This window comes from Hemibagrus wyckioides, linkage group LG01 (assembly GCF_019097595.1).
Source record: "Hemibagrus wyckioides isolate EC202008001 linkage group LG01, SWU_Hwy_1.0, whole genome shotgun sequence".
Taxonomy (NCBI): Eukaryota; Metazoa; Chordata; class Actinopteri; order Siluriformes; family Bagridae; genus Hemibagrus; species Hemibagrus wyckioides.
Window position 1 is genome coordinate 28,978,827 of NC_080710.1, and position 12,129 is coordinate 28,990,955.

The following is a 12,129-nucleotide window of genomic DNA, read 5'->3' on the forward strand; positions in this document are numbered from 1 at the left end:
ATATACATAGTTTTTTGGCAATCTATCATTATAATTATTATAAATATATTATATATTAAAAATTATAAACTTAATTATTTCCTGGATTTTTTATCACCATAGTTCCTAAATGTATGTAAATGCAGAAAATGGAATTAAAATTGAAAACATTTTCCCCAATCTTTTTTTATAAAAAAAATGATAGTTCAGTTCTTTCTTTATAAGAGTCATAGACTGTGCACTACCTATTTTAGCTCATATGTGTAATTGTTGTAAAGTACACCATGTGAGTGTAACGTGGTCTCTCATGTGGTCCATTGTTATTTTTCTGTCTCCTTTGAAGGTGTGCATATAGAAGCCAGGACAATCAAAGTTGCTGTACTGATTTTATTTTATTTTATTTTATTTTATTTTATTTTATTTTATTTTATTTTATTTTATTTTATTTCATTTCATTTCATTTCATTTCGCGCCTCTCTACTGAGAGTGAAATAAATATCCTCTTCTGGTTGCTGCAGTGGTCCATACTTCATTCACGTCATCACTGGTGGTCTCCTCTAGCTCCTATTTTTCCTGCTCCTATTGCTCTCACTCCGAAGTCAGTGCAGCCTCCAGCTGTTCAATAAATTTCTGCAGTTCCTCTTGGTCTCTCAGCAAGCTCTCTCTCTCCATTACATTAGTCTCTTCCTGTTCCTCAAGGAGATCCAGGGAAGCCTCGAACCAGGCGATATCCTGGAGGAGAGCAGCAGTGGTCTTCTCTATCTCCTCTCTTTCCTGCTTCTGTTGCTCACGCTCCGAATCCACAGTGGCCTCCAGCTGATCAGCACATTTCTGTAGTTGCTCTTGGTCTCTCAGCAAGCTCTCTCTCTCCAGATCTTTAGTCTTCTCCCGTTCCTTAAAGAGCTTTATGGAATCCTCAAGCCAGGCGATATCCTGGAGGAGAGCAGCAGTGGTCTCCTCTATCTCCTCTCTTTCCTGCTTCTGTTGCTCTCGCTCTGAATCCACAATGGCCTCCAGCTGATCAGCACATTTCTGTAGTTGCTCTTGGTCTCTCAGCAAGCTCTCTCTCTCCAGTATGTTAGACTTCTCCCGTTCCTCAAGGAGATCCAGGGAAGCCTCGAACCAGGCGATATCCTGGAGGAGAGCAGCAGTGGTCTGCTCTATCTCCTCTCTTTCCTGCTTCTGTTGCTCTCGCTCTGAATCCACAGTGGCCTCCAGCTGATCAGCACATTTCTGTAGTTGCTCTTGGTCTCTCAGCAAGCTTTCTCTCTCCATTACATTAGTCTTCTCCCGTTCCTCAAGGAGATCCAAGGAAGCCTCGATCCAGGTGATGTTCTGGAGGAGAACAGCAGTGGTCTCCTCTATCTCCTCTCTTTCCTGCTTCTGTTGCTCTCGCTCTGAATCCACAATGGCCTCCAGCTGATCAGCACATTTCTGTAGTTGCTCTTGGTCTCTCAGCAAGCTCTCTCTCTCCAGTACGTTAATCTTCTCCCGTTCCTCAAAGAGCTTTACGGAATCCTCGAGCCTGGTGATGTTCTGGAGGAGAGCAGTAGTATTCTCCTCTATCTTCTCTCTTTCCTGCTCCTGTTGATCTTGCTCTGAAGCCAAAGTGGCCTCCAGCTGATCGACACGTTTCTGCAGTTGCTCTCTGTCTCTCAGCAAGCTCTCTCTCTCCAGATCTTTAGTCTTCTCCCGTTCCTTAAAGAGCTTTATGGAATCCTCAAGCCAGGTGATATCCTGGAGGAGAGCAGCAGTGGTCTCCTCTATCTCCTCTCTTTCCTGCTTCTGTTGCTCTCGCTCTGAATCCACAATGGCCTCCAGCTGATCAGCACATTTCTGTAGTTGCTCTTGGTCTCTCAGCAAGCTCTCTCTCTCCAGTGTGTTAGACTTCTCCCGTTCCTCAAGGAGATCCAGGGAAGCCTCGAACCAGGCGATATCCTGGAGGAGAGCAGCAGTGGTCTGCTCTATCTCCTCTCTTTCCTGCTTCTGTTGCTCTCGCTCTGAATCCACAGTGGCCTCCAGCTGATCAGCACATTTCTGTAGTTGCTCTTGGTCTCTCAGCAAGCTTTCTCTCTCCATTACATTAGTCTTCTCCCGTTCCTCAAGGAGATCCAAGGAAGCCTCGATCCAGGTGATGTTCTGGAGGAGAACAGCAGTGGTCTGCTCTATCTCCTCTCTTTCCTGCTTCTGTTGCTCTCGCTCTGAATCCACAATGGCCTCCAGCTGATCAGCACATTTCTGTAGTTGCTCTTGGTCTCTCAGCAAGCTCTCTCTCTCCAGTATGTTAGTCTTCTTCTGTTCCTCAAGGAGATCCAGGGAAGCCTCAAACCAGGCGATATCCTGGAGGAGAGCAGCAGTGGTCTGCTCTATCTCCTCTCTTTCCTGCTCCTGTTGATCTCGCTCTGAAGCCAAAGTGGCCTCCAGCTGATCGACACGTTTCTGCAGTTGCTCTCTGTCTCTCAGCAAGCTCTCTCTCTCCAGATCTTTAGTCTTCTCCCGTTCCTTAAAGAGCTTTATGGAATCCTCAAGCCAGGCGATATCCTGGAGGAGAGCAGCAGTGGTCTCCTCTATCTCCTCTCTTTCCTGCTTCTGTTGCTCTCGCTCTGAATCCACAATGGCCTCCAGCTGATCAGCACATTTCTGTAGTTGCTCTTGGTCTCTCAGCAAGCTCTCTCTCTCCAGTATGTTAGTCTTCTTCTGTTCCTCAAGGAGATCCAGGGAAGCCTCGAACCAGGTGATGTTCTCAAGAAGAGCAGCAGTGGTCTCCTCTATCTCCTCTTTTTCTTGCTTCTGTTGTTCTTGGTCTCTCCGCAAGCTCTCTCTCTCCAGTACGATAGTCTTCTCCTGTTCCTCAAGGAGATCCAGGGAAGCCTCAAACCAGGTGATGTTCTGGAGGAGAGCAGTAGTATGCTCCTCTGTATCCTCTTTTTCGTGCTCCTGTTGCTCTAGCTCCAAAGCCAGAGTGGCCTCCAGCTGATCAACACATTTCTGCAGTCGCTCTTGGTCTCTCAGCAAGCTCTCTCTCTCCAGTACGTCAATCTCCTCCCGTTCCTCAAAGAGCTTTAGGGAATCCTCGAGCCTGCTGACGTTCTGGAGGAGAGCAGTAGTATTCTCCTGTATCTTCTCTTTTTTCTGCTCCTGTTGATCTCGCTCTGAAGCCAAAGTGGCCTCCAGCTGATCGACACGTTTCTGCAGTTGCTCTCTGTCTCTCAACAAGCTCTCTCTCTCCAGATCTTTAGTCTTCTCCCGTTCCTCAAAGAGCTTTATGGAATCCTCGAGCCTGGTGACGTTCTGGAGGAGAGCAGTAGTATTCTCCTCTATCTTCTCTTTTTCCTGCTCCTGTTGCTCTCGCTCTGAAGCCAAACTGGCCTCCAGCTGATCAACACATTTCTGCAGTTGCTCTCTGTCTCTCAGCAAGCTCTCTCTCTCCAGATCTTTAGTCTTCTCCCGTTCCTCAAAGAGCTTTACGGAATCCTCGAGCCTGGTGACGTTCTGGAGGAGAGCAGTAGTATTCTCCTCTATCTTCTCTTTTTCCTGCTCCTGTTGATCTCGCTCTGAAGCCAAAGTGGCCTCCAGCTGATCAACACATTTCTGCAGTTGCTCTCTGTCTCTCAGCAAGCTCTCTCTCTCCAGATCTTTAGTCTTCTCCCGTTCCTCAAAGAGCTTTAGGGAATCCTCGAGCCTGGTGACGTTCTGGAGGAGAGCAGTAGTATTCTCCTCTATCTTCTCTTTTTCCTGCTCCTGTTGATCTCGCTCTGAAGCCAAAGTGGCCTCCAGCTGATCGACACATTTCTGCAGTTGCTCTCTGTCTCTCAGCAAGCTCTCTCTCTCCAGATCTTTAGTCTTCTCCCGTTCCTCAAAGAGCTTTAGGGAATCCTCGAGCCTGGTGACGTTCTGGAGGAGAGCAGTAGTATTCTCCTCTATCTTCTCTTTTTCCTGCTCCTGTTGATCTCGCTCTGAAGCCAAAGTGGCCTCCAGCTGATCGACACATTTCTGTAGTTGCTCTCTGTCTCTCAGCAAGCTCTCTCTCTCCAGATCTTTAGTCTTCTCCCGTTCCTCAAAGAGCTTTACGGAATCCTCGAGCCTGCTGACGTCCTGGAGGAGAGCAGTAGTATTCTCCTCTATCTTCTCTTTTTCCTGCTCCTGTTGCTCTCGCTCTGAAGCCAGCGTGGCCTCGAGCTGATCAACACGTTTCTGCAGTTGCTCTCTGTCTCTCAGCAAGCTCTCTCTCTCCAGATATTTAGCCTTCTCCCGTTCCTCAAGGAGATTCAGGGAAGTCTCAAACCAAATGATGTCCTGGAGGAGAGCAGTAGTGTTCTCCTCTATCTTCTCTTTTTCCTGCTCCTGTTGCTCTCGCTCTGAAGCCAGCGTGGCCTCGAGCTGATCAACACGTTTCTGCAGTTGCACTCTGTCTCTCAAGTTCTTTCTCTCCAGACCTTTAGTCATCTTCCGTTCCACAAGGAGATTCATGGAAGCCTCAAAACTGATGTTATTCATCTCCCGTTCCTCACAGAGCTTCAGGGAAGCCTGGAGTTCGGTGATGTTCTGCTGGAGTCTGGCATTAGTCTCATCCATGTCCTGCTTCCAGTTAATCAGCTTAGAAGCCAAAACCACATCCAGCTTTGCCACCTTCTTCACCAATGCTTCACCCGCTTTCTTTTTCTTTTCCTCCATCAATTTCCTCCTCTCATTCTCTTTCATCTCTTCTGACTTTTTATCAGTCCTGCGTTGAAATCGTTTTATAAGTTTGTCAGACATTTTGCAGTGTCGTCTTTCTCTCAAATTCACAGCTCGTATGTGTGATAGATGTCGTCATGTGACAGCGTTGCGTTCAGGTTCTGTTCGAGAAGCCCGCTTGTGACGTAACACACGTTGTCCACCTGGGGGCGGGGTCTTGGGAGGGGGGGGGGGGGTTCGTCAGAGGTGAGTGACCCGGCACGCTCTCTCACCGCGCATGCGCAGAGTAAGACAGGCCAAACTTTTTTCTTCTTCCAAGCTTTTCTTATTTTTTTACTACACTCCTCTGCCATTTTGTTTTTTTCATGAGAGAAACGTTATCGTCTTTAAGTAAAAAAAAAAATTAATTAAAATAGTTCAAATTGTGTAGTGAGCGGGACGCCGTTGTCTCTCCTGCATGGCGTCAGGTGTGTATACCGGAGAGAGTGGAGCACAGGGTGAGGAGTTGATGGAGGAATTGGGAGAGCAGGTTGGATGTGTGAAGATCTACTTTGCTTCCTTAATGCCTGTGAAACTTGGTTTTCTTTTCTAGACATATTTTATGTTGTTTAATGAACCCGAGATGGCACGGGGAGCGGAGCGCGAGGCGAATAAACGCCGTTGCTAGCTGTGTTGACACCAACACATTTAGCCTCAATAGCTTTACTATGTAGTGTATGATTCATACACCTGAGATCATATGTTTATATACGTGCAAAAATGTTAATAATAATAATAATAATAATAATAATAATAATAATAAGCGAGATTAAAAACAAAAAAAACAGCGTTTTGTTTTGTATTTAGTCCTGACCCGAATAAGCTATATGGCGTCTTTACATATAGTCGACTAGACACAATAACAAATGAATGTACACAAATGAACCAGTTCAGAAGTGTAAACACGCTCCATTCTGACCACTGTGTGTTATTAACTACTGTTTTCATTTATTCATTTCATTTTTTCTTTTTTGATAACTCTTCATGACTCCTTAGTTGGTCCTGAGCCGCTGTTCTTCAGAAAAATCCTCCAGGTCCTGCAGATGATGGGCTTTTTCTGCATCTCCTGCATCTCGGACTCCTTTCCATTAGCAGCTGGATGATGTTAAGATTCATCTCTTCACCCCGAGGACATCTGGAAGGGACTCGGGCACAACTATGACACAAAAAAAGTCCAGATGTTTAATGATCCTCAAGAAGGTAACATGATGCATTCAGAGAAAGGGGTGTGTGTGTTAAACTTTTGGACAGGATGATTGGTGTAAATTGGTTTTATTTTTGTCTCTTCTAAGAAACACGTCAATATCTTGTGAAGTAAATGGACAATCAGATCTTTAAATGAAAAAAATAATCATTTACGTCATCCTGTTCAAAAAGTTTTAACATTTTACAAAAGAATACGTAAATGTATGAGCTCAACTGTATTATTTATCACGTGTTTGTCCTATTATTGAACTATTTATCATTTTTAAATAGTAGTATTTGTTCAGAGTTTGTTTTAATTTTTAAAATTGTAATTAATGATGCTTAATTTTGCAGAATTTTCAACTGATTTAATTTCATGAGCCCTAACTAATGCAGCATTGTCCCTGCTTTTCTCCTTTGGTGGTTATTATTATTATTATTATTATTATTATTACTATTATTATTATTATTATTATATAATTACCTGTAAAATAAAACCGCAAATCAGATTAATAAAAATAAATGATTGTAGATCAGTATTCGAATATTTCTAGTTTTATTTTATTTATTTATTTATTTTTTTCAGATTCCAATGTAGTTGTTTTTCTGTCTAAATAATAAATAAAGTGTATTTGTCCTCATGTTTGAATTTGCATATTTGTGATTTGTTTTAGCTTCAAAACACAATTCTGTGAATATTTCGTGTGTGTATGTGAGACAAAATTCACTGTAGAGATGTCATTCATGCTGTGAGAAGGCTCTTCATATCAAAATCTCAGTGTTTCTTACTGCACTGTTTCTCAGCTCTGGCAGTACGAGTCTTTATGAACTGAAGCTTTATGAACAGCCGGAGTGTTTTAGTGAAGCGCACACAATCTGACTTTATACGTCCCTGTTTGTGCGTCTTTTCTGCACATGCAGCAACAAAAACGAACAAAATCAAAAGCAGTAGTTCATTTGCTCAGAGGTAATAACACACATTATAAAGATCAACAACTAAATCACATTTCTAATAACCAACAACTCTCACACAGTATTTCTATCAACATCTTTTAATCAAATAGTATTTGTAATAACTTTCTTGTATGTTGTGTAATGCTACATGTTTAGAGATGGGACGTCTGTCTTTACATGCACATGAATGTAATATGGAGTTGGTCCACCCTTTGCAGCTACAACAGCTTCAACTCTTTTGGGAAGGCTTTCCGCAAGGTTTAGGAGTGTGTTTATGAGGAATTTCTGACCATTCCTCTAAAAGCGCATTTGTGAGGTCAGGCACTGATGTTGGATGAGAAGACCTGGCTCACAGTCTCCGCTCTAATTCATCCCAAAGGTGTTTTATGGGGTTGAGGTCAGGACTCAGGCCAGTCAAGTCCCTCCACACCAAACTCGCTCATCCATGTCATCATGTTGGAACAGGAAGTGGTCATCCCCAAACTGTTGCCACAAAGTTGGGAGCATGAAATTGTCTAAAATGTCTTGGTATGCTGAATATTAAACCCTACAGATGTTGAGTGGGATGTCATTAAAGTTCGTGTGCATGTAAAGGCAGATGTTCCAAAAGTTTTGGATATATATAGTCAAGTGAAAAAATTAGGACACGCCATAAAAGCCTGTGTTTGTTTGTTTTTAACATAGCTAAACATAGGCATTTAATCTTCATTTTAACAATATTCAAAGATTCAAGTAATATAACTGAACAATTATAATGTAATTTTAAAAAAATCCTCCAATTTCTTGTGAGGAAAACATAAGGACAGTCCCACAAAGATGTCTTCATATGAAATTGAATTCCCTTTTTAAGTGATACTGTGTCACTGTGTCACTCTGAATAATATTTTATGTCCTGTGTGTGTGTGTGTTTTACCTGGCACATTATTGTGAGTCCTCTACTCATCTGATATATAAATGAACTGAGGGCACGAAGCCTTTATTATCGCCATGTATACATTACAGTGGAATTCTTTTCTTTGTGTATCCCAGCTGAGGAAGTTGGGGTCAGAGTGCAGGGGCAGCTATAATACAGCACCCCTGGAGCAGGGAGGATTAAGGGCCTTGATGAATTGCCCAACAGTGGATCTTGGTGATGCTCGGGCTTGAACCCCAAACTTCTGATCAACAACACGGAGCCTTAACCATTTAAACCATCACTGTCCCTCCAAAAAATGCTAATGCTAATAATAATAATGTTCAGAAGAAGAAAAATTAATATATATAATATATTAATACACATATAATAATACACATTAACAAACATTAACACAGAACTGTCCTTTGTTGTGTTTATATACACCAATCAGCCATAACATTATGACTACTGTCAGGTGAAGTGAATAAGACTGATGATCTCCTCATCATGGCACCTGTTAGTGGGTGGGACATATTAGGCAACAAGTGAACATTTTGTTCTCAAGGTTGATGTGTTAGAAGCAGGAAAAATGGACAAGAGTAAGGATTTGAGCGAGTTTGACGAAAGACCAAATTGTGATGGCTAGACCAGTGGATCAGAGCATCTCCAAAACTGCAGCTCTTGAGGAGTGTTAACGGTCTTCAGTGGTCAGTATCTATCAAAAGTGGTCCAAGGAAGGAACAGTGGTGAACCGGCAACAGGGTCATGGATGGCCAAGGCTCATTGATGCACCAGGTGTGATCCTATCCGACAGACGAGCTACTGTTGCTCAAATTGCTGAAGAAGTTAATGCTGGTTCTGATAGAAAGGTGTCAGAACACACAGTGCATGAGTGGTCAGGGCTGTTTTGGCAGCAAAAAGTGGACCAACACAATATCAGGCAGGTGGTCATAATGCTCTGCTTTCTGTTTCCACAGGTGTGGTGCTGCTTTCTGTACTCAAGCCGGTGTAAAGATGCCAGAAATAAACAAGGATAATCTGGATGAGAAGCAGGTCCATCTGCTGGCTGAGATGTGCATTGTGATTGACGAGAATGACCAGAAGACAGGAGCAGACACTAAGAAGAACTGCCATCTCAACTCCAACATCAGCAAAGGCAGGGTTCTGAGTATTTCTAATCCAAAAGAAAAATCTGTCATTGATCCTTAATGTATCGTATTTGATAATTGGGAAGGTGTACTGATACACACACCCACACACACACACACACACACAAATCAGTAACCATGTACATGAAGATCATATGATACAACTCGAACATCTCTGTCGTCTTACTTGTAAAGGTGTAGAAGAAATCTAATTTTTTTAAAATTAATTATTTTTAAATAATTTTATGTAATTAATTATTTTTCAATTATTTAATTCATTTATTCTTATTTCAATTAACAGTCAAAAATCAAAAGTTTTTTAAATGGCAAAAAAATAGTTTGGCCATAATTCTACAATTTTATTCATTTTAATTATTTTTATTTATTTTGTTTATACTTGATTACTTATTTAATTAATTTATTATTTATATTTAGAATTGCTATAAAGGACCCCCCCCTCCATTTTAAGGTTAAAATGTTTAATATATATATATTTTTTTAAAAGATATATTTTAATTAAGTAACACCAATTAAAATGAAAAAAGAATTTGAATTACAGCTTCACGTAGATCCCAGGAGAAGTGATGAGAAGCTCTGTCTATCTGAGAGGTTTTAAAAAAAGCTTCTTCAGGTGATTTTCCTCTCATAAAGGTTGTTGAGAAGATGGAGAGTGTGCAAATTGTTAATAAAATACTTTCATTTGTTCTATCCTTTTTTATTGATTAATACTCTGGAGTGTTATTAAATAAATAGTAGTAAATAGAAATACATGGTTTGTCCACTAGTCGGCAGCACATGCTGTAAAATGAACCCCAGTTGGCTTTCACAGCTCTCAGGGAGGTTACACACACACACACACACACACACACACACGATTCAATAGGATTTTATTCCTCTGAAATGGTACAAGTGACTGTACAGAATAATGCACATTACTCAAGAGCTTTCTGTGCAGATTGCAGACCGATGCACTGCGTAGTGGTTATGTGTAACACACACGAGGTAGCACAACTAAAACCCCCCCTTCTGTTTAGTGGCCAATGGGAAAAACATGAAGGGATGTGTTATTCTTAGATTTGGGCCAATCATCAGAAGTATTAGTTCGCTCAAGAGACAGGTTTGGTAACAGTGAGGCAAAGGAAGACAAGACAATGATCATGTCAAATAAAATTTGTTGTATAAATAAAATAATAAAAAAATACTGTAACAATTTAGGAAAAGTGTATAAATTCAGATATATTTCCCCGGGGAAGACAACAAGAGAAAAGAAAAGAAACACAAAATCCTACCACATTACAGTATACAGTTCAGTCTTTACATGGGCATGGCTCGCCAGCTTCAACACCTCCCAACTTCCTTATCATGTAGGAGAAATGAACTGAAATCTTCTGATGCACTCCAACGGTGTTGTCCACTCAGAAGATGGAAAAAAAAACCCAAAGGAGCCAAAGGAAAATTCAAGAAGATAGAAGAGAAGCAGAAAAAAAGAAAGAAAGGGGGAGAAAAAAAAACCCAACCTTGCAAAAGACAAGGTCAAAAGATGAAATTAGGCATTTTCTTAAAAATACACATCACGAAAATTTCTATAAACAAATAGTAAAAATTAAGAAAAAGCACGACCACATATGTTTCTTTTATATTAACAACAATAACAAGCTTGTATTTGTGCAAAAATAATAATAATAATCACACGGCACACCTAACTCCATGTGCTCACACCTCGAGCGCATGGTAATTACCATATCTTAGCATGAATGCATAAACAATTGCAAAACGATAAAGTTTGGTGTTTAAACTTAATTTCTATAACTTGTATAGAAGTTTTAACATAGTGTTCATATAAGGCACTTACCAAGAGAAACGCTTATCCTTTTTTTTTCCAAACGCAAATGACTGAGTAATGACCCAACTGGCCGTCCTCTCCCTCTTTATCCCTCACGTGGCGCTGATGTTATATCTGCTCCCATCCGCTGACTGACTACATTCAGCCTGCAATGCTGCTTCAAAAATGAGTAATCTTCTCTTTTGTGTGAATCTCTAGCACACTATCTCTCTCAATTTACCGGATAACTAGCCCGTTGTAAAACAGCATCATGCTCTCGGGAGACAATACTTTAATTATTAGCCAGTTAGCTGACGACACTTGTCTTTTTCTTAAAGATGATCACAAGTTTCTGTTGCCCTAAATCATCTTGATCTTTTCTCCAAAGCTTCCGGATTAGTGGTAAACCCCAAGAAATGCGAGATTCTATATGTAAACGATTCAGATAAAACCTTAATTGGGGGTATTGAGGCAAAACAATGTGTAAAATACCTGGGCGTTGATATTTTTAGATCAGGTTCAGACCGGCTTCGTTATCATTTTCAGCCAAGCTTGAATAAAATCAAAAATGTTTTTGGCTGCTGGCTGCAGAGAGATTTGACTATTTATGGGAGAGTCCTACTAACTAAGGCTGAGGGTATTTCACGTCTAGTTTACCCTGCTCTTTCTCTTTATGTTGATGATAAAACAATTAAATCTATTAACTCCCTGTTATTCCGCTTTATTTGGAAAAACAAACCAGAACGAGTTCAAAGAAATTGTCTGATAAGAACGTATAAGGAGGGTGGTCTTAATGCATTAGATTTTCAAACCATCAATCAAACATTCAGAATTAACTGGATTAAGAATTGCATCGCTAAGAATGATCTACCCTGGTTCTGGATTCCCAATCTCATTTTTAAACAGTGTGGTGACCTTAAATTCTTATTGGCCTGTAATTTTAAGTGCAGTAAATTACCCATCAAGCTATCAAATTTTCACAAACAAGCTTTGGATTCTTGGAAGATTGCTTTTAAGCATAATTTTTCCCCACACTCCTGCATCATTTGGAATAATGAACATATACTATCTGGTAACAAATCTCTTTTTCTTGAGCAGTGGATGGTTCACAATATTATTTTTGTTTCTGATCTGTTCAGTGCTCAAGGGGACCTTCTTTCATTTTTTTCTGAGTTTATGTCTTTGAGAGGGGCCACGGTTTCAATGAGAGATTTCAATAAGGTAATCAAAAGTATCTCTGTTGGTATAAAAAATCTTATGGAAGCGCATTTAAGTTACAGCCAGTTAAATAATCACAATCCTACAATCAGAGGTATTAATATTTCAGAAAAAAAATGTAATAACTTCTTTATTAAAAAGCACTTTTTTCAACTCCATGGACCTTCCCCAAAGCACATTATAAATGGAGTTTCTGTTACCCATATATTGAT

The 12,129-nt window shown here is 40.6% G+C and overlaps 1 protein-coding gene and 1 long non-coding RNA gene across 2 annotated transcripts; both read right to left on the bottom strand.

Moving 5' to 3' along the window:
- Positions 1 to 567: 567 nt before the first annotated feature.
- Positions 568 to 4,828, bottom strand: LOC131351844 (trichohyalin-like). The gene has a single exon (XM_058387481.1). It carries the CDS (start codon positions 4,735 to 4,737, stop codon positions 568 to 570), a length of 4,170 nt encoding a protein of 1,389 aa, XP_058243464.1. The 5' UTR covers positions 4,738 to 4,828.
- A 1,989-nt stretch (positions 4,829 to 6,817) lies between these two features.
- On the bottom strand, positions 6,818 to 10,866 carry LOC131347404 (uncharacterized). Its single transcript, XR_009203758.1, has 3 exons — positions 10,730 to 10,866; positions 10,167 to 10,394; positions 6,818 to 8,903 (listed from the first exon to the last, which is right to left on the bottom strand). It is a non-coding gene; the product is annotated as an uncharacterized LOC131347404 (long non-coding RNA).
- Between the last annotated feature and the right edge of the window lie 1,263 nt (positions 10,867 to 12,129).